The 19,739-nt window shown below is 42.6% G+C and overlaps 1 protein-coding gene across 1 annotated transcript in view; it reads right to left on the bottom strand.

Moving 5' to 3' along the window:
- Positions 1-5,984: 5,984 nt before the first annotated feature.
- LOC149432758 (B-cell receptor CD22-like) overlaps positions 5,985-19,739 on the bottom strand; it is a 36,629-nt gene continuing 22,874 nt past the window's right edge. The window contains exons 5-9 of the mRNA XM_089665039.1: positions 17,667-17,763; positions 14,573-14,624; positions 12,409-12,494; positions 10,709-10,772; positions 5,985-8,152 (exon numbers count right to left, since the gene is read on the bottom strand). Coding sequence (XP_089521165.1) covers positions 8,015-8,152; positions 10,709-10,772; positions 12,409-12,494; positions 14,573-14,624; positions 17,667-17,763 — 437 coding nt within the window. The 3' untranslated portion in view covers positions 5,985-8,014. The remainder of the gene's footprint in view (positions 8,153-10,708; positions 10,773-12,408; positions 12,495-14,572; positions 14,625-17,666; positions 17,764-19,739) is intronic.

The raw sequence follows: 19,739 nt of genomic DNA, 5'->3' as shown, positions 1-19,739 counted from the left end.
ACCGTTCTGTACCATTTGTCCCATTGTTATCGACCCGGCCTGCCCGACTACTCTTTGTCTATCTGGTCCCTACCAGCTACACGCCATTGGTGGCAGCCATTACCGCAGCTGGGGTGTCTTGGGGGCCATGACCTGGTTCCTGGCTGTGTCAAGTCCATCCCCACCATCAGGGGCCCTGGTGAAGGGCAGCCTGGGACTTAGACTCCGCGCCCTGAGGGACTCCGGTCTGTGGGTGGTGGTTGTTGTCAGTCAGTGCGTGACCCTGCCCTGACATGAGGGCAATCAATGTGTTAAATGTGTGTCTAACTATGTGTAATGTGTGTAAAATGTGTGTAAAGTGTGCTGCTTTTACTAAGAGATCTCTCAGTTTCTCACCCCTGCTTTTCAGGAATGAGAAACACAGTGATCGATTCCTCTGTACAGAGCTCTGTGTTGATTTTCAACACAGAGCTTTGGGCTGTGATTGGACACAGCTGATCAGCAGGTCCCAGTCGTGAATCATTGGCCAGGACTTGCTGACAGGCTCCCGCTGTGTGAGTTCTTCAGATTTTGCAGTGATCATTTACATAAACAGATACCAAATACATAACTCAAAATTGATATTTGGAGAGTGGTTTGTTGTATAGTCACTGTACCATACTGCTTATCCATGGGATGCTATGCCGTAAAGTCTTATCTATCCGTTACGTCCTTTAACACTTAAAAATGAGATCCGCGAGTGTGAGCCAAACTCCTTCTTAGTTCTGCAATATACATTTGTTTTTCCACTGAACTCATGCCAAACTCCCATTAAAGAAAACAATGCATTAAATATACCATTAAATGACTTCCTTTATTTCGGAAACCACTTCCAATGGGTTAGCAGTGACAGGAATATTGTTATCATCATTCCTTGAGCTGGTATCTGTAAAGGAAACGGTGAAAGGACAAAGGATTACAACAGCTATAATGTGAAAGCAGGCCTAGAGACAAATCTTAAAGTAGATGTACGTACAATCACGGAAATCTCATAGTATTTGTAGACCGATGCAGTCTATACTCCCTTCTGTAGGTGGTGCTAGGCTTAGAAAGGAAAGTGTGAGGAACTTAGTTCCTCTATGACTTTCTATCATCATCAGGGAAACAGATGTCTGATTGGACGCTGGTGCCCTGATTGAACATCTTTAGTGAGGGCAGTGCTTATTTAAGGCATGGTTCCCAGGGTTAGTGTAGGGACAGGTTTCCCATCTGTCAGGGAGAGTGTTGAGAGTTAGAGAAAGGATCAGGAGGAGTAGGGACAGCGTAGGGACCACGCCTATCCTCTACTTTAGGAAGCCTCCTCTTTGGGTATGGATCAGCCAGTCCTCATTGCAGCTGTGCCGACTCACATTGCACAAGGATGGTCCACAATTGTCACAATTGGGAGGTTGGTTCAGAGCAATGACGTACAACTGACATCAGAGTGAAAACATGTAGACATGAAATGGTTGGAGGGGGATCAGCAGCACTGAGATGCAAAAAAAGGTGAAAAAAGGGAAAACAATATTTTATGTTAAAAAATGGCAATGGTTTAGAATACACGGTTCCTTAGCGGTCCTTACGGTCATCCAATTAAGGCTTAGATCTACTTTGAACTTTTGGGCTTATTATGTCAAAATCAGAAGCAGTGAAATGCAAAAAAAGATGGAAAAAAGATGAAACCAAGAAAAAAAGTTGGGGCTTAGTTTTATTTTAAATAATAGATGATATTTGTAGTAAAAAAAAAAAAAAGTAAAGATCTCTTTTGGTTCTCCTCCTAGATAGAGTAAAGGCCAACAGATGGCAGATGCAGACAGCAGCATTTTACTTCCACTTTTAGGCAATGCTATGATTTTTATGGCTACCCACATTAAAGCTTGCATGCCACAGAGTAGTCTTTCTCAATCAGAGTTCCTCAAAGGGATGCTTGGGGTTTGTTGAGCAGTGAGCAACTTCTGTCTCTTGGCTGAGTAACCACTGACAGCAATGATCTTTTTAGCTACCTATAGGGAATGGATTATTCCCAATGGCCACAAATGTAAGGAGCATTATTCCCAATGGCCATCACACTAATGTACCCCGAGCTGTAGATAGAGTAATTCTTAGCAGAGGTTCCCTGATGCTCAAATATTATTTTAAGGGTTTCTCTGTGTTAACAAAAAGGTTGAGAAAGGCTGCCATAGAGGAGAACGTTGTTTCCCTCAACATGTAAACGGCCATCCATTATACTTCATACGAGCCAAGGATTTGGGCGTGGTAATAAAAAAGACATTAGCTACACTAGCTATCATATTAATAAAAAGAATTGACTAAAAAAAGAGTTACTGAAGGGCTACACTTGTTACCTTCTCTGGAGAAGATGATGCTTCAGGCTCCCTCCTCTACTGGTCAGGTTGAACTTCAAGGCTATTAGGTCACATGAACAATGTTGATGGTCAGCTAAAATGATCTATAGAATTTGCCCTCGGTCAAAGATCATGTGACTGAATACCTATCAATCTTTATGGGCACCACAGAGGACAGCCTGGAGAAGCACTTGAGTTGTGACTGGCAACTGCAGCATTGTCATTGCTACCAGACCAATGGGCAAATAGGTGGGGTAGGTGCAGCATGGTGCGGCGGTAGTACTGACAGTGAGGCCCAGAATGCAACAATCAATGTATTGAGGAACTTGCAGAACAGTACCGAGTCCGGCGGGGTAGAATGCCCATCCGGAAACTCACAGTCAATGGAGCGGAGAGTAAGTGGTGCTAGGGCCGAGCCGAAGAGATTGCTTGCCAAGGGAGGTGGAGTGCACAGTGGCTGGTCCAACCCAACAGGGATCTTACATAGTTAGTCTGGCTAAAAAAAGACAAAAGTCCATCCAGTTCAACCTTAAAAAATAAAAAAAGTTATAATCCTACACCCACAGTTGATCCAGAAGAAGGCAAAAAAAAATCCAGCAAAGCACGATCCAATTTGCTCCTGCAGAGGAAAAAATTCCTTCCTGATCCCCCGAGAGGCAATCGGATATTCCCCGGATCAACTTTACATATAAATGTTATATCCAGTTATATTCTGTGTATCCAAGAAAGAATCCAGGACTTTTTTTTAAATAATCCACTATTCCACATTTTCACAGTTCTTATTGTGAAGAAACCTTTCCGTGTTTGGAGATTACATTTCTTTTCCTCCAGACATAAAGAGTTCCCCCTTGTCCTCTGTGATGACCTCAGGGGGAATAACTCTACACTGAGTTCACTATATGAACCACTGATGTATTTATACATGGAAATCATATCCCCCCCTTTATGTATTATACATGGAGATCATATCCCCCCCTTTATGTATTATACATGGAGATCATATCCCCCCCCTTTATGTATTTATACATGGAAATCATATCCCCCTTTATGTATTATACATGGAGATCATATCCCCCTTATGTATTATACATGGAAATCATATCCCCCCTTATGTATTATACATGGTGATCATATCCCCCCCTTATGTATTATACATGGAAATCATATCCCCCCCTTATGTATTATACATGGTGATCATATCCCCCTTATGTATTATACATGGAAATCATATCCCCCCCTTTATGTATTTATACATGGAAATCATACCCCCCCTTTATGTATTTATACATGGAAATCATATCCCCCCCTTATGTATTATACATGGAAATCATATCCCCCCTTTATGTATTATACATGGAAATCATATCCCCCTTATGTATTATACATGGAGATCATATCCCCCCTTATGTATTATACATGGAGATCATATCCCCCCTTATGTATTACACATGGAGATCATATCCCCCCTTATGTATTATACATGGAGATCATATCCCCCTTATGTATTATACATGGAAATCATATCCCCCCCTTTATGTATTTATACATGGAAATCATACCCCCCTTTATGTATTTATACATGGAAATCATATCCCCCCCTTATGTATTATACATGGAAATCATATCCCCCCTTTATGTATTATACATGGAAATCATATCCCCCTTATGTATTATACATGGAGATCATATCCCCCCTTATGTATTATACATGGAGATCATATCCCCCCTTATGTATTACACATGGAGATCATATCCCCCCTTATGTATTATACATGGAGATCATATCCCCCCCTTATGTATTATACATGGAGATCATATCCCCCCTTATGTATTATACATGGAGATCATATCCCCCTTATGTATTATACATGGAAATCATATCCCCCCCTTATGTATTATACATGGAAATCATATCCCCCCCTTATGTATTATACATGGTGATCATATCCCCCTTATGTATTATACATGGAGATCATATCCCCCCTTATGTATTATACATGGAGATCATATCCCCCTTAATTTCCTCTTCTCAAGAGAGAATAAATTCAGTTCCTCTAATCTTTCCTCATAGCTGAGCTCTTCCATGCCTCTTATCAGTTTGGATGCCCTTCTCTGTACTTTCTCCAGTTCCCCAATGTTCTTTTTGTGAATTGGTGTCCAAAATTGAACTGCATATTCCAGATGAGGTCTTACTAATGATTTGCACTAGGGAAAATGATATCTCTCTCTCTGGAGTCTATACCTCTTTTAATACAAGAGAGGATTTTGCTCACTTTAGAACCTGCAGCTTGGCATTGCATGCCATTATTAAGCTTGTGATCTACCAAAACTCCCAGATCCTTCTCCACCATTGACCCCCCCAGTTGTACCCCCCCTAGTATGTATGATGCATGTATATTCTTAACCCCCAAGTGCAGAACCTTACATTTATCAACATCAAACCTCATTGGCCTCATAGTCCCCCAATTACACAGAGCTTTGAGGTCGGCTTGTAAATTGGAGACGTCCTATAAGGACGTTATTCCACTGCACAGCTTGGTGTCGTCTGCAAAGACTGAAATGGGATTTATAATCTCACACCCCATATTGTTTATAAATATATTAAAAAGTAAGGGTCCCAACACTGAACCTTGGGGTACACCACTGACAACCCTAGACCATTCAGAGTATGAATCATTAACCACTACTCTCTGAATACAGTCTTTTAGCCAATTTTTTATCCATTTATATACAGATTTTTCCAAGCCTGTAGACTTTACCTTACACATTAGCCGTGTGTGTCAATCACTTTTGCAAAATCCAAGTATACCATGTCCACAGCCAACCCTCTGTCAAAGTATACCACATCCACAGCCACCCCTCTATCCAAGTATACCACATCCACCACCACCCCTCTGTCCAAGTATACCACATCCACCACCACCCCTCTGTCCAAGTATACCACGTCCACCGCCACCCCTCTGTCCAAGTATACCACATCCACAGCCAATCCTCTGTCCAAGTATACCACATCCACAGCCAACCCTCTGTCCAAGTATACCACGTCCACAGCCAATCCTCTGTCCAAGTATACCACATCCACAGCCACCCCTCTGTCTAAGTATACCACGTCCACCGCCACCCCTCTGTCCAAGTATACCACATCCACAGCCACCCCTCTGTCCAAGTATACCACATCTACCACCACCCCTCTGTCCAAGTATACCACATCCACCGCCACCCCTCTGTCCAAGTATACCACATCCACAGCCAACCCTCTGTCCAAGTATACCACGTCCACCTCCACCCCTCTGTCCAAGGTTTTGCTCACCTCCTCATATATATGATACATTTTCCAATCTTTTTTACTAATGCTAGCAGCATAGGGATTAGAAACAGTCCATGTTGATTGAGAGAGTGAAGTTCCACTTTAACAATTCTGGGTTAACTGTAAGTCAGTTTTCCACTTTTTACCATATCACCCCAGAACCCTTCAACCTGCATAGGTGAGAAACCCTGAATACTTGTCACCCCTTTAAACCCAAACAAAGGGGACACATACCTCCCATCCTGGACCCATCCCTGGTGACCCACAAAATATATTCAACTGCAGAAGAGGTAGACAGCACACTTTAGTTTCAAAAGTAGTGCCGGCAACGTGGATTAATTCACAAGAATCAAATCTGTTTTATTACAAAATCATCTTGGTTATAGTTTCAAGTTGTATAGACAGCCCTTCATCAGGCCAACAAGTAGCATTCATCATAACAGTTACATAAATAGCTTCCCTAAAATGGAAATTAGTTCAACAGAAGAACTTTCTCCCTTTACTAACATACTGTAATGATTATACAAAAGCTGAATCCTATTCCTAACATATTTATAATAATTATTCTTATAATTGGAATAGGAAGTTTAACAGGTGTATGCTTTCCAATCCTGAGTTTTCAACCTTCAACCACCCTGCCACTGTGAACATGGATGTAGAAAAGACACAGGATTCGCATGTTTGCAAAATGTGGGTTCTGGAATGTCAGTTGTGAGCGGAGAAAACTTGTTTTTCAGTTTTTCTCTGGGTTTTGCAATCCTGGATCAGGGTCCGGAATCCAAAGGCTTCAAAGAGTCTAGGGTGGGACGAGGCCTTCAATCCTGTGTTTAGGTTTTAATGCAGACCTGCAGGTTTTGTGAGTGTGCACCCTTATTATAAGCAAGGACCTGACCATAGTGCAGTGCTCCTTTTTAGAGACAGAGGTGCTCTACTCAAAAGATGACACCCCATGTTGGGGGAAAGATTTCAAGTCCATAGGACTGGAAGAGTCAAGGCAGATAAGAATCTGGGAGACTGTGAGAGCCAAGACAACTAGGAGACTCCAGGGGACTAAAGGAATCTAGAGGTCTCAGAAGAGTGAGATAGCCTGAGGGGTTAGAAGAACCACTATTGAGAGGCCATGGGGTGGGGCCATGCATCAGGGAGATACACCTACAAGGCTGGGTGGGCCAGATGACCTAAGTGAGATGGGCCATGCATCAGGGAGCTACACCTACAAGCCTGAGTGGGCCAGATGAGCTGAGTGAGATGGGCCATGCATCAGGGAGCTACACCTACAAGGCTGAGTGGGCCAGATGAGCTGGGCGAGATGGGCCATGCATCAGGGAAGCTACACCTACAAGGCTGAGTGGGCCAGATGAGCTGGGCGAGATGGGCCATGCATCAGGGAGCTACACCTACAAGGCTGAGTGGGCCAGATGAGCTGGGCGAGATGGGCCATGCATCAGGGAGCTACACCTACAAGGCTGAGTGGGCCAGGTGAGCTGGGCGAGATGGGCCATGCATCAGGGAGCTACACCTACAAGGCTGAGTGGGCCAGATGAGCCGGGTGAGATGGGCCATGCATCAGGGAGCTACACCTACAAGGCTGAGTGGGCCAGATGAGCCGGGTGAGATGGGCGATGCTTCAGGGAGCTACACCTATAAGGCTGAGTGGGCCATATGAGCTGGGTGAGATGGGCCATGCTTCAGGGAGCTACACCAAACAAGGCTGAGTGGGCCAGATGAGCTGAGTGAGATGGGCCATGCATCAGGGAGCTACACCTACAAGGCTGAGTGGGCCAGATGAGCTGGGTGAGATGGGCCATGCATCAGGGAGCTACACCTACAAGGCTGAGTGGGCCAGATGAGTTGGGTGAGATGGGCCATGCTTCAGGGAGCTACACCTACAAGGCTGAGTGAGCCAGATGAGCTGGGTGAGATGATCTGAGGGACAGAGCAGCAGCACTGCTGAAGAGAGAGCCAGGTAGCCTGCCATTTTTCTGTCATCTGTTCTTGCTGGTGAAAGTCCCCTGCATGGGCAACTGTTTAATGGACTTTACTTTCGTTTGTTGAATAAAAGTGGGCTGGCAAGCCTCAAAACTACAGTGTGGACTTGTGAAGACCACAAATGCTGCTACCACTGAGCTGAATTCCCCAATATCCCAATATATATATAAACATAATAAATATATAACAAAACTAAATGAAAAAACAGATAAAAAATAAATTCCCTATACTGATCTAATAATGCTTTTTTTAAGAAAAAAAATATTTGCATCTTTCAGAAAACAAGTATGTTTTCGGATATTTATCTGAAATTGTACATTCAACAGCTACATCTGTTATGTGTTGCCATCCACTTTGGAATTATAGTTTGGTCGTTTTACAGTTTACAGCGTTTTACAGTTGCATATTCTGTTTCCAAAGATATAGTTGGTTGTTGTGGTTGTGTGTGTTCTCCCGTTGCTGGTAGTTCAATTACAGTGTATATAACACCATCGGATTCCACAGTCTGTCCTTCCTAAAAGGAATATAACATCAACAAAATCAAGAAATCATACAAGTATAGGTTTGGCATTCGCTAGAGAGAGATCGTTGCTTTACAGAGAAGATACTTTTCATAGGTAGCATTGTTTTTCTAAGGCAGTTTTTTTTCAATCAAGGCTCCCTTTAAAAACATACCTAATCTCGGGGCTCCCCATTCATAATGCAGCAGCAGCCACACAATTTTACAATGCAGATACACCACACTGCACATTGGTACTGACCAGGGGCGGACTGAGAACTCATGGGGCCCCCCGGGGAGTAGGGGATCATGGAGCCCCTGTTTCCTCACCTACACTCAATCCACACCCAAAAAAGCCTATGAGAGGTACTAAGGGCATCTCATGGGGCCCCCTACTGACCCTGGGCCTTCAGGCTGTGCTTGAGTGCTTGAATGGCCAGTCTGCCACTGGTACCAGCATTTTTCTTCAAGCATCTAACATGACCTCAGTGATGACAGAGAGGGGCAAACATGACTTTGCACACATGTAAAAAATACTACTTCCTCCTGTTTGTCCTTTCGTCAGTTATTCTCCTACAGTGGGTGCCAGTCCCTCTAGGAGCACATTCCACTGCATGGAACAATCACAATTGGGCTTCATCGTAGAGGTTTATGACTAAGCCTAATCAAGGTGAAACACGTCAGTGGGGTGTGGCCAGGATGCACGGACGGTAGATGAAGCCTCTGTTGGCCTATCAGCAAGTGTGGTTGATCTATGTGATGTGTGCTCCCTAATTTTAGTATTGTGATGGATGCTATGCAGGCACCCAACAAGCTCCTTATGATGTCCTCGGTTACTAGGATTCTGGCAGCTGGTCCTCAAGGTTGTAATTCGGCACAATTATTATTATTATACAGGACTTATATAGTGCCGCCAGTTTGCTCAGCGCTTTACATTATGGAGGGAGACAGTACAGTAACAATACAGTTCAATACAAGAGGGATTAGAGGGCCTGATCCTGGGAGCTTACAATCTAGGATAATAAAATCCTGTAGTTTTGTGTAACACAAAAAGGTAGGTTTAATCCACCCACTGGCTTCTTCACAAAGGGTCATTTTTAGGCATTCTGTCATGGCACCCATGAAGGACCCAGATGGCACTCAAGGGTGTAGTGGCAAATCTGATCTAAGGTATGCAGACTGTGGGTGAATAGCTACTGAGCCATCTAATAACTGTGCCCAGGGGTGGACTGACCATTTGGAAACTCAGGCACTGCCTGAGGGCCCAGGGTCAGCAGGGGGTCCCATGAGATGCCCCTGGTACCTTTTTCATAGGCTTTCTTGAGTTTGGGCAAGGGCACAGGGGCCCCATGATCCCCTATTGCCCGGGGCCCCATGAGTTGTCGGTCCGCCCCTGACTGTACCCGTATATTTTTATTGTCTTCATAGAAAAGAGAAGAAAAGAGATCATCCTGCAAAATTTCTGCTAATTTACAGAAGATTTTTTTTAAATTACCCAGCACGTGACTGTGTATTTCAGGTGAACACATGTTGAGTTCACCAAGAGTCACAATTAAATTCTCTGTGATATATGATAGTAAGGTCTGTGAAAGCCCTACATTATGTAAAAGATTTACAATCTATATACTTTGGCACATGAATACAGTACAAGGTCAAAATCTGCAGTGCCAACAATCATGCATGAGATATATATATATATATATATACACACACAAACACACACACACTATATATATGCAGGGGCGGACTGACAACTCATGGGGCCCCCGGGCAATAGGGGATCATGGGGCCCCTGTGTCCTTGCCCACACTCAAAATAGCCTATGAAAAAGGTACAGCGATATATAAGTACCTGAAATAAATAAATATATATATATATATATATATATATATATATATATATATATATAGTATTTTTTTATTTTATTTTTTTTCCTTCACCTCAAAAAATTAAATGGCTTAACACAAGGTGTTAAAATGTTGTTAAGGAGTATATACAACAGATAAAATAGTAGTTTAAAATGTTATAACGATTATTTAGGAAAACTAAAACAATCAACAAATAACTACTGACATAAAAAAAAGAACACTATAAAATAAAAAGTATTCACGGCCAGTGATATAAGACCATCATCAATGGTCTTTAAAAAAAAAATCATGGTAACCATAGTTTGAATATTTCCATTCCTAGTGGCCAGAATCGGAACAACAAATACAGTATGGGGTTGATTTACTAAAAATGGAGCACACAGAATCTGGGCCAGCTGTGCATGGCAGCCAATCAGCTTCTAACCAGCTTGTTCAATTAAGCTTTGACAAAGAAACCTGGAAGCTGATTGGTTTCTATGTAGATCTGCACCAGATTTTGCTTTAGTAAATTAGTCCCTTGTCTTTTAGGTATCCCTGCACTGCAGTATAAAACATATCCAAGAAAACCTGCCAAAATATGGCATTTTAATAAAGATAACACTATACTAAATGGTACTGATAATAATAATATTAATAATAATAATAATAATATCTTGAAGTCTTTGAGACTTTGAGCTTTTCAAAGAAAGTTACACTTACTTACCTTTGTTTTACTGATAATGTTGCTTTGTTCTGAATCAGTATTATTGTAGATATGGGAAGAATCCCTGTATTATAAAAATCAAAAATATATTCACTATATGAGATAATAAAGGCTCCCACATAGAAGTAACATATGTAATGCCAAAATCTAGTCAAGAAGTCAAGCTCCTGAAGAGTCAGCTCAGCCTAAGTGAAATGAATGCTCTGTAAAGATTACTACATGACTTTTCCATCATGATCAATAATACAACTATCAGTCCCTCCCCTCAAGCCAGGGTACTTGGTGTAATGCTAGACTCTGACCAATCCTTTTGGCCCAAAATCCGATTGCTGTAAAAAGACTGTAGACATCACCTCTGTAACATCTCTAAAATTCGCCCTTTTTAGCTAACGGATCTACCATACTACTCGTTCACTCCCTTGTCATCTCTCGCTATGACTATTGCAGCTCCCTTCTCATAGGCCTACCTCTCCATAGACTATCCTCTCTTCAGTCTATCATGAATGCTGCTGCCAGAATCATCCATCTTACCAACCACTCAGTGTCCACCCCTCTCTGCCAATCCCTCCACTGGCCTCCACTCAGTGTCCTCCACCCCTCTCTACCAATCCCTCCACTGGCCTCCACTCAGTGTCCTCCACCCTTCTCCACCAATCTCTCCACTGGCCTCCACTCAGTGTCCTCCATCCCTCTGCCAATCCCTCCACTAGCTGTCCACTCAGTGTCCTCCACCCCTCTCTGCCAATCCCTCCACTGGCCTCCACTCAGTGTCCTCCATCCCTCTCTACCAATCCCTCCACTGGCTGTCCACTCAGTGTCCTCCACACCTCTCTGCCAATCCCTCCACTGCTGGCCTCCACTCAGTGTCCGCCACCCCTCACTGCCAATCCCTCCACTGGCCTCCACTCAGTGTCCGCCACACCTCTCTGCCAATCCCTCCACTGGCCTCCACTAAGTGTTCTCCACACCTCTCTGCCAATCCCTCCACTGGCCTCCACTCAGTGTCCTCCATCACTCTCTGCCAAGCCCTCCACTGGCCTCCACTCAGTGTCCTCCGCCCCTCTCTGCCAATCCCTCCACTGGCCTCCACTCAGTGTCCTCCGCCCCTCTCTGCCAATCCCTCCATTGGCTTCCCATTGCCCAGTGAATTAAATTATAATACTAACAAAATACAAAGCCATTTACAACTCTACCCCAAGCTACATCACCAATCTTGTCTCCAAATATCACCCAAACCGTCCCCTCCGCTGCTCCCATGATCTCCTGCTCTCAAGCTCCCTTGCCTCCTCCTCCCTTGCTCGCCCCCAGGACTTTGCCAGAGCCTCTCCCATCCTCTGGAACTCTGTACCTCAATCTGTCCGGCTATCTCCTACTCTGGACGCATTTAGGCGATCCCTGAAAACTCATCTCTTCAAGGAAGCCAATTAAGCCTCCAAAGAGACATTAATCACTCCCATCAGTTCATCCCCCACAGGTATAACCTTTTGTACCACTTGCCCCACCCTATTAGATTGTAAGCTCCTATGAGTAGGGTCCTCTTAATCCTTTTGTTTTGATTGTATTGTAGCTGTACTGTCTCCCTTTATATTGTAAAGCGCTTCGCAAACTGTTGGCACTATAAAATCCTGTATTATAATAATAATAATACATGTTTATTTTTAATTATCAATAATATGTTAATTGTAATTAGTGGGACTCACTGTAATTCTGAAGAACTTTGTCTGCTTATGGCCATCTGTTGCTGATCAACATTTCCATATACATGATCATCCATTGGTATCTCCTCCTGAACCAATTGTTTTGCAACGACACAAAGGCATTGACAAATGTTACAATATACTTTTCACAAAAAAATTATTATATATATATATATATATACTGTATATACACACATTATATTACCAGAAATATTGGGCCACCTTCCTTTACATGCACATGAACTTTAATGGTATCCCAGTCTTGGTCCATAGGGTTTAATATTGAGTTGCCCCCGCTCTTTGCAGCTATAACAGCTTCAACTCTTCTGGGAAGGCCGTCCACAAGGTTTAGGAGGGTGTCTATGGGAAGGTTGGACCATTCTTCCAGAAGCACATTTGTCAAGTCAGGCACTGATGTCGGGGGAGGATGCCTGGCTCGCAGTCTCCGCTCTAATTCATCCCAAAGGTGTTCTATGGGGTTGAGGTCAGGACTCTGTGCAGGACAGTCAAGTTCCTCCACCCCAAACTGGCTCCTCCATGTCTTCATGGACCTTGCTTTGTCTACTGGTGCGCAGTCATGTTGGAACAGGAAGGGACCATCCCCAAACTCTTCCCACAAAGTTGGAAGCATAAAATTGTCCAAAATGTCTTGGTATCCTCATGTGTTAAGAGTTCCCTTCACTGGAACTAGGGGGCCAAGCCCAACCCCTGAAAAACAATCCCACACCATAATCCCCCCTCCACTAAACTTTACACTTGGCACAATGCAGTCAGGCAAGTACTGTTCTCCTAGCAGCCATCAAACCCAGACACTTCCATCGGATTGCCAGACAGAGAAGCGCGATTCAGCAGTCCAGAGAACATGTCTCCACAGCTCTAGAGTCCAGTGGCGGCATGCTTTACACCACAGCATCCGATGTTTTGCATTGCACTTGGTGATGGAAGGCTTGGATGCAGCTGCTCGGCCATGGAAAGCCATTCCATCAAGCTCTCTACGCACGGTTGTTGTGCTAATCTGAAGGCCACACCAAGTTTGGAGGTCTTTAGCTATTGACTCTGCAGACAGTTGGCAACCTCTGCGCACTGTGCGCTTCAGCATGCGCTGACCCCGCCCTGTCATGTGACGTGGCCTACCACTTGGTGGCTGAGTGTCTGTTGTTCCCAGTTGCTTCCACTTTGTTATAATCCCACTAACAGTTGAGCGTGGAATATTTAGTAGCCAGGAAATGTCCCGGATGGACTTATTGCACAGGTGGCCACCTATCACGGGACCACGCTTGGAGTCACTGAGCTCCTGAGAGCGACCCATTCTTTCACCAATGTTTGTAGAAGCCGTCTGCATGCCTAGGGGCTTGATTATATACACCTGTGTCCATGGAGGGGATTGGAACACCTGAATCACATGATTTGTAGGGACATCGCAATGCTTTTGGCAATATAGTGTATATATATATGTGTGTGTAAACCATATAAATGCTTGAATAGAATATAGAACATTTATTTTTTCTTTAATTAATTAGATAATAGAAACTATTAAATAAGCAAACAAATAAATGATGACATATATAAAGGAATATCTTCTACCATCAATAATATTTAAAGTCAGTGACAAAGCTTCATAAAAATGGTCATGTAAATTATAATATATTATTCTGATCCAGCCAGACCAGTCATAGCGCTGACCAAAAATTACAACAGATGCTGTTAGTTAGAACAGGGATTTTAAAGATACCACCAACAACTGGCGACACTTAACAGTAAGTTTTCAAATTGGATATACAAATTGTATTAAAATAGAAATTAATCTCATCAAGCTGATCTACATTTTGTCTGTCATTTGGTTTTGTAGCTGATCTACATTTTGTCTGTCATAAATTGCAACAGCTGACTAAAAACTTGCTAAATATAAATCTATAAATGTTAATATAAATATACATATCTAAATAGCAAATAAATGTCTAAATGTCTAAATAGCAAATAAATGTCTAATAATAATAATATTAACAAATACATTTTTTTAAAATTAAATAAAATAAATAAAAATATGTAATAAAATGATTTAAAACAAATATTTAAAAAATTTATTTAATAAAATAAATAAAAAAATAAAATAAAATAAATAATAAAGATAAAAATAAAAAAGGTCTAAATAGCAAACAAATGATACCTGTGCAGTCTTCTCAATACTCTTTACTTTTAAAGCAGAAGTCTTTCTTTTTCTTTAAAAATAAATAAATAAAATATTTTCAGTATACTACAGTAAAGTTTAGCACATACATTATATACAGTACATATTTATTTTTCTAAATGATGTCTTCAAAATTCTGCTTTTTATTTTTTAACAAATATAAGTTCTTCAGAGTTCTTAAGCACGCATTTCATGTGATGGGGATGGTAACTACAGTCCAAAGTTCACCTACAGCACCATCTGTTGATGAAGTTTTGAATTGCAGTCAACCAAAAAAAATCAAGAAGAGTGATGGGTAATCATGGGTACCGTTTCCCTTAACATATCAAGATCCAAAAATGAATTAACAATAGGACTCTCAATGTGCCAGATATAGATCACACATTAATTATTTTCATTAAAAAGTATACTTTCATTAATACATTGACAAACGTCTGGCTTTTAAAAAATTTGCATAACATCAAGATGTGTCTTGGTAAAAAAATAGACAGAATTTATTTCAGATACTTATATAGCGCCATCAATGTATCCAGTGCTTTACATATATATATATATGTATATTGTGCATTCCTATCAGTTCCCACCCCTGAGGAGCGTACAATCTAAGGTCCCTAACTCACATTCGTACATACACATACTAGAGGCAATTTAGACAGGAGCCAATTAATGTACCAGCATGTCTTTGGAGTGTGGGAGGAAACTGGAATATCCTCATGCAAGCACAGGGAGAACATGCAAAATTCAGGCAGTGGTTCCATGGTCGGGATTTGAACCCACAACCCTAGTACTGCCAAGCGGAAGTGCTAACCATTTAGCCGCTGTGCTGCCCAGATTTCCAGCAATGACCACGTACAATGGAAACATATGGGGGTCAAGCTTTCATTATTTTGGATTTGCACAACTGTTGCCAAGATTTGCCCATTTTTTGGCCAAAAGTGTATTTTCCCTTTATTTGTTACAGTGGTTTTCACTCAAGACCTGACAATTTTTAAACAATAGGAAAATCCAATGAAAACTGCATCAAACAAGCTTTGGCTGTATGATAATTTCTTAGAAGAAGACTTGTCTAAGTGTGGGGAAATGTTTGTGTGGGGTTCTGCCTTGCAAGTGGGGTCCTAGCTCAGCCCTGACCCGGCTTTTTCCCTTCTCCTCTTCTCATCCCTGTCTTTCTATTTTCTAAAATCTTTTAGGCTGCTTTTCTAATTAAAATGTTACTAAACGCTTCACCCTGCATTCACTATATCCGGTCTGCCCGGATCCCGCATTCACTATATCTTGTCTCCCCGGACCCTGCATTCACTATATCTGGTCTCCCCGGACCCTGCATTCACTATATCTGCTCTCCCCGGACCCTGCATTCACTATATCTGCTCTCCCCGGACCCCGCATTCACTATATCCTCTCTCCTTGGACCCCGCATTCACTTTATCTGCTCTCCCCGGACCCTGCATTCACTATATCTGGTCTCCCCGGACCATGCATTCACTATATCTGCTCTCCCCGGACCCTGCATTCATTATATCTGCTCTCCCCGGACCCTGCATTCACTATATCTGCTCTCCCCGGACCCCGCATTCACTATATCCGCTCTCCTTGGACCCCGCATTCACTTTATCTGCTCTCCCCGGACCCTGCATTCACTATATCTGGTCTCCCCGGACCCTGCATTCACTATATCTGCTCTCCCCGGACCCTGCATTCATTATATCCGCTCTCCCCGGACCCTGCATTCACTATATCTGCTCTCCCCGGACCCTGCATTCACTATATCCCCTCTCCCAGGACCCTGCATTCACTATATCCGGTCTCCCTAGACCCTGCATTCACTATATCTGGTCTGCCCAGACCCCGCATTCACTATATCTTGTCTCCCCGGACCCCGCATTCACTATATCTAGTCTCCCCGGACCCTGCATTCACTATATCCACTCTCCCCGGACCCTGCATTCACTATATCCGGTCTCCCTGGACCCTGCATTCACTATATCCGCTCTCCCCGGACCCTGCATTCACTGTATCCGCTCTCCCTGGACCCTGCATTCCCTATATCTGGTCTCCCCGGGCCCTGCATTTACTATATCCGCTCTCCCCGGACCCTGCATTCACTATACCCACTCTCCCCGGACCCTGCATTCACTATATCCGCTCTTCCAGGACCCCGCATTCACTATATCCGCTCTCCCTGGACCCTGCATTCACTATATCCGCTCTCCCAGGACCCTGCATTCACTATATCCGCTCTCCCTGGACCCCGCATTCACTATATCCGCTCTCCCTGGACCCTGCATTCACTATATCCGCTCTCCCCAGACCCTGCATTCACTATATCTGTGGAAGAAGGGGAGTTTTCTCTAGGAGGATGCAGGACACTGCTGATTGGGCCTGTGACTCCACACGATATGTCTTATCAGGAGATGGGGGGGGGGCACTGGAAGAAGGAGAGGATCAGAAAAGACAGGATCAAGCAGCACTTTCACACAATGCGGAGGATTAACCCCTTAGGTTCCACAGTGAGTATAACAAGCATACTTTACTGCATCTACAGACTGACTGTACTGTTGTGGGTTTAGTAACACTTTCAATTCCAAGTTTTACATTGGCATTCCTATAGTAGGGTTATTTTTATAGTACTTTGAAGATAATAGGGTGTTCTCCCTGATGAAGAATATACACCCACCCCCTAACCGGAGCTGAGAAATCACGTGATTTTGCGCAGAGCGGCCGCCCTGTATCAGTAAATCTGCTATAGGGTGGTAAGCAAATGTATTGAAACTGATAAAAGATTCATCTAACATCTTTTTTTTTCAATAGGAAAAGTGTTTTAATGAACTATTCACCCGATTTTATCACTTAGTGAATGTAGATTCATTCAGATATTTACCCAGCACCGGCAAATTATAGGAATCAGGGGCTGACTGACCATTCGAGCACTCGGGCACTCAGTAGGGGGCCCCATGAGATGGTACCTTTTATTGGCTTTTTCATAGGCTTTTTTGGGTGGGGGCCCCATGAGTTGTCAGTCCGCCCCTGATAGAAATGTTATCTTTTCTTCAATAATTCAATGATTACATACCTTCTACATATGCAGAAAAGGACAATCGATACAATTATGAACACCAGTCCCACTGCAGGTACGATTCCGGCATACAGGGCTAGGCTTCCCTTTTCTGCTGTGATATAAAACACATTTTATATTATTTATTTATTTATTTCAGGCACTAATATATCGCCGTCAATTTACTCAGAGCTTTACATATATATTGTACATTCACATCAGTCTCCGCCCCCGAGGAACGTACAATCTAAGGTCCCTAACTCACATTCATACATACACATACTAGGGCCGATATAGACAGGATCCAATTCACCTACCAGCATGTCTTTGGATTGTGGGAGGAAACTGGAGTACCCAGAGGAAACCCACGCAGGCACAGGGAGAACAGGCAAACTCCAGGCAGGTGGTGCTGTGGTTGGGATTCGAACCAATGACCCGAGTACTGCCAGGCGGAAGTGATAACCATTTTATATAAGTATTGCCGATGTGAATTTAAAAATGTGTGATAAGGATAAGTTGTGAAGGAATTATTGCATATAGAAAGACATTGGGTTATAACAGTGGTCTCCAAACTGCGGCCTGGGAGCCAGATGTGGCCCTTGGTTTGCTTTTATCCAGCTCTTGGGGCACTATTTTACCCACTGATACCAATTCCACACTATTCTTCACCTATGATGGGGCACAATTCTTACAATGACACCAACGATGGGGTGCTATTCCTGACACTGACAAAGGGATGCTATTCCTCCCAGTGACACCAATGATGGGGTGCTATTCCTCCCACTGACACCGACGATGGGGTGCTATTCCTCTCACTGACACCAATGATGGGGTGCTATTCCTTTCACTGACACCAACGATGGGGTGCTATTCCTTTCACTGACACCAACGATGGGGTGCTATTCCTTTTACTGACACCAACGATGGGGTACTATTCCTTTCACTGACACCGACGAAGGGGTGCTATTCCACTCACTGACACTGATGATGGGGTGCTATTCCTCCCACTGACACCGAAGAAGGGGTGCTACTCCTCCGACTGATACCGATGATGGGGTGCTATTCCTTCCACTGACACCGACGATGAGGTGATATTTCTCCCACTGACACCAACGAAGGGGTGCTATTCCTTCCAGTAACACCGATGATGGGGCACTATTCCTCCCACTGACACCGACGATGGGTTGCTATTCCTTCCACTGACACCAACAAAGGGGTGCTATTCCTCCCAGTGACACCGAAGAAGGGGTGCTATTCCTCCCACTGGCCACAATCCGCTGGCCACAATCCGGCCCCCTTGAAGTCTAGAGGACAGTAAATTGGCCCTTTGTTTAGAAAATTTGGAGACCCCTGAGTTATAAGATTACTGCTGAGAAAAGAGGCACAATTTTGTGAAGATGCAGGAATGCTGAATCGCTCATCCAGTATTTGTAACTCTTACAGGCTCCACAAATAAAATGCAAGTATCTGAGTTCCCATTTGCACCCAGATGTAATCATTCTGAAGGGGTCTCAATCTTTCTGCTGGACTTTATTTATAGAATATTATTACTGAGACTGCCCCACATGGAAGAAAAATATATTTTAAATATATTTAAAAAATATTCTTCTCAAATATATTTACATATATTTGAAATACTACAATTTTGGTCGTATTCTATACTGTATGTTGAAATGTGTTTTTTATATATTACAAAATATATGAAAAATATTTTTTAAAATATATTTTTTTAAAATATATGCTTTTTTTTTTTTTTTTAACCTATAAATAAAAAAGTAATTTTTACATATATTTGTAAATGCATTCCAAAAATGTAGCTTAAATATAATTTTAAAGACATACAGTATGTTTGAAAATGTTTTTATAAAATATTTTTCATGTATTTTGTAATGTATAGAAAACGCATTTCAACATTATATATATATGGAGAGAAAGAGAGCGAGAGATGTATACTGTTTATCTTTAAAAATACATCTAATCCACATTTTTGAAATGTGTTTAAATATATTAAATATATTATTAAATATATGTAAAAATATATGTTAAAATAACTTTATTATATGTTAAAAAAAATCTGAAGAATATATTTAA

This window comes from Staurois parvus, unplaced genomic scaffold, assembly GCF_062004578.1.
Source record: "Staurois parvus isolate SC_StPar_1 unplaced genomic scaffold, SC_StPar_1.0 ptg002113l, whole genome shotgun sequence".
In the NCBI taxonomy this organism is placed as follows: Eukaryota; Metazoa; Chordata; class Amphibia; order Anura; family Ranidae; genus Staurois; species Staurois parvus.
This window is presented reverse-complemented; position numbering and strand designations above follow the sequence as displayed.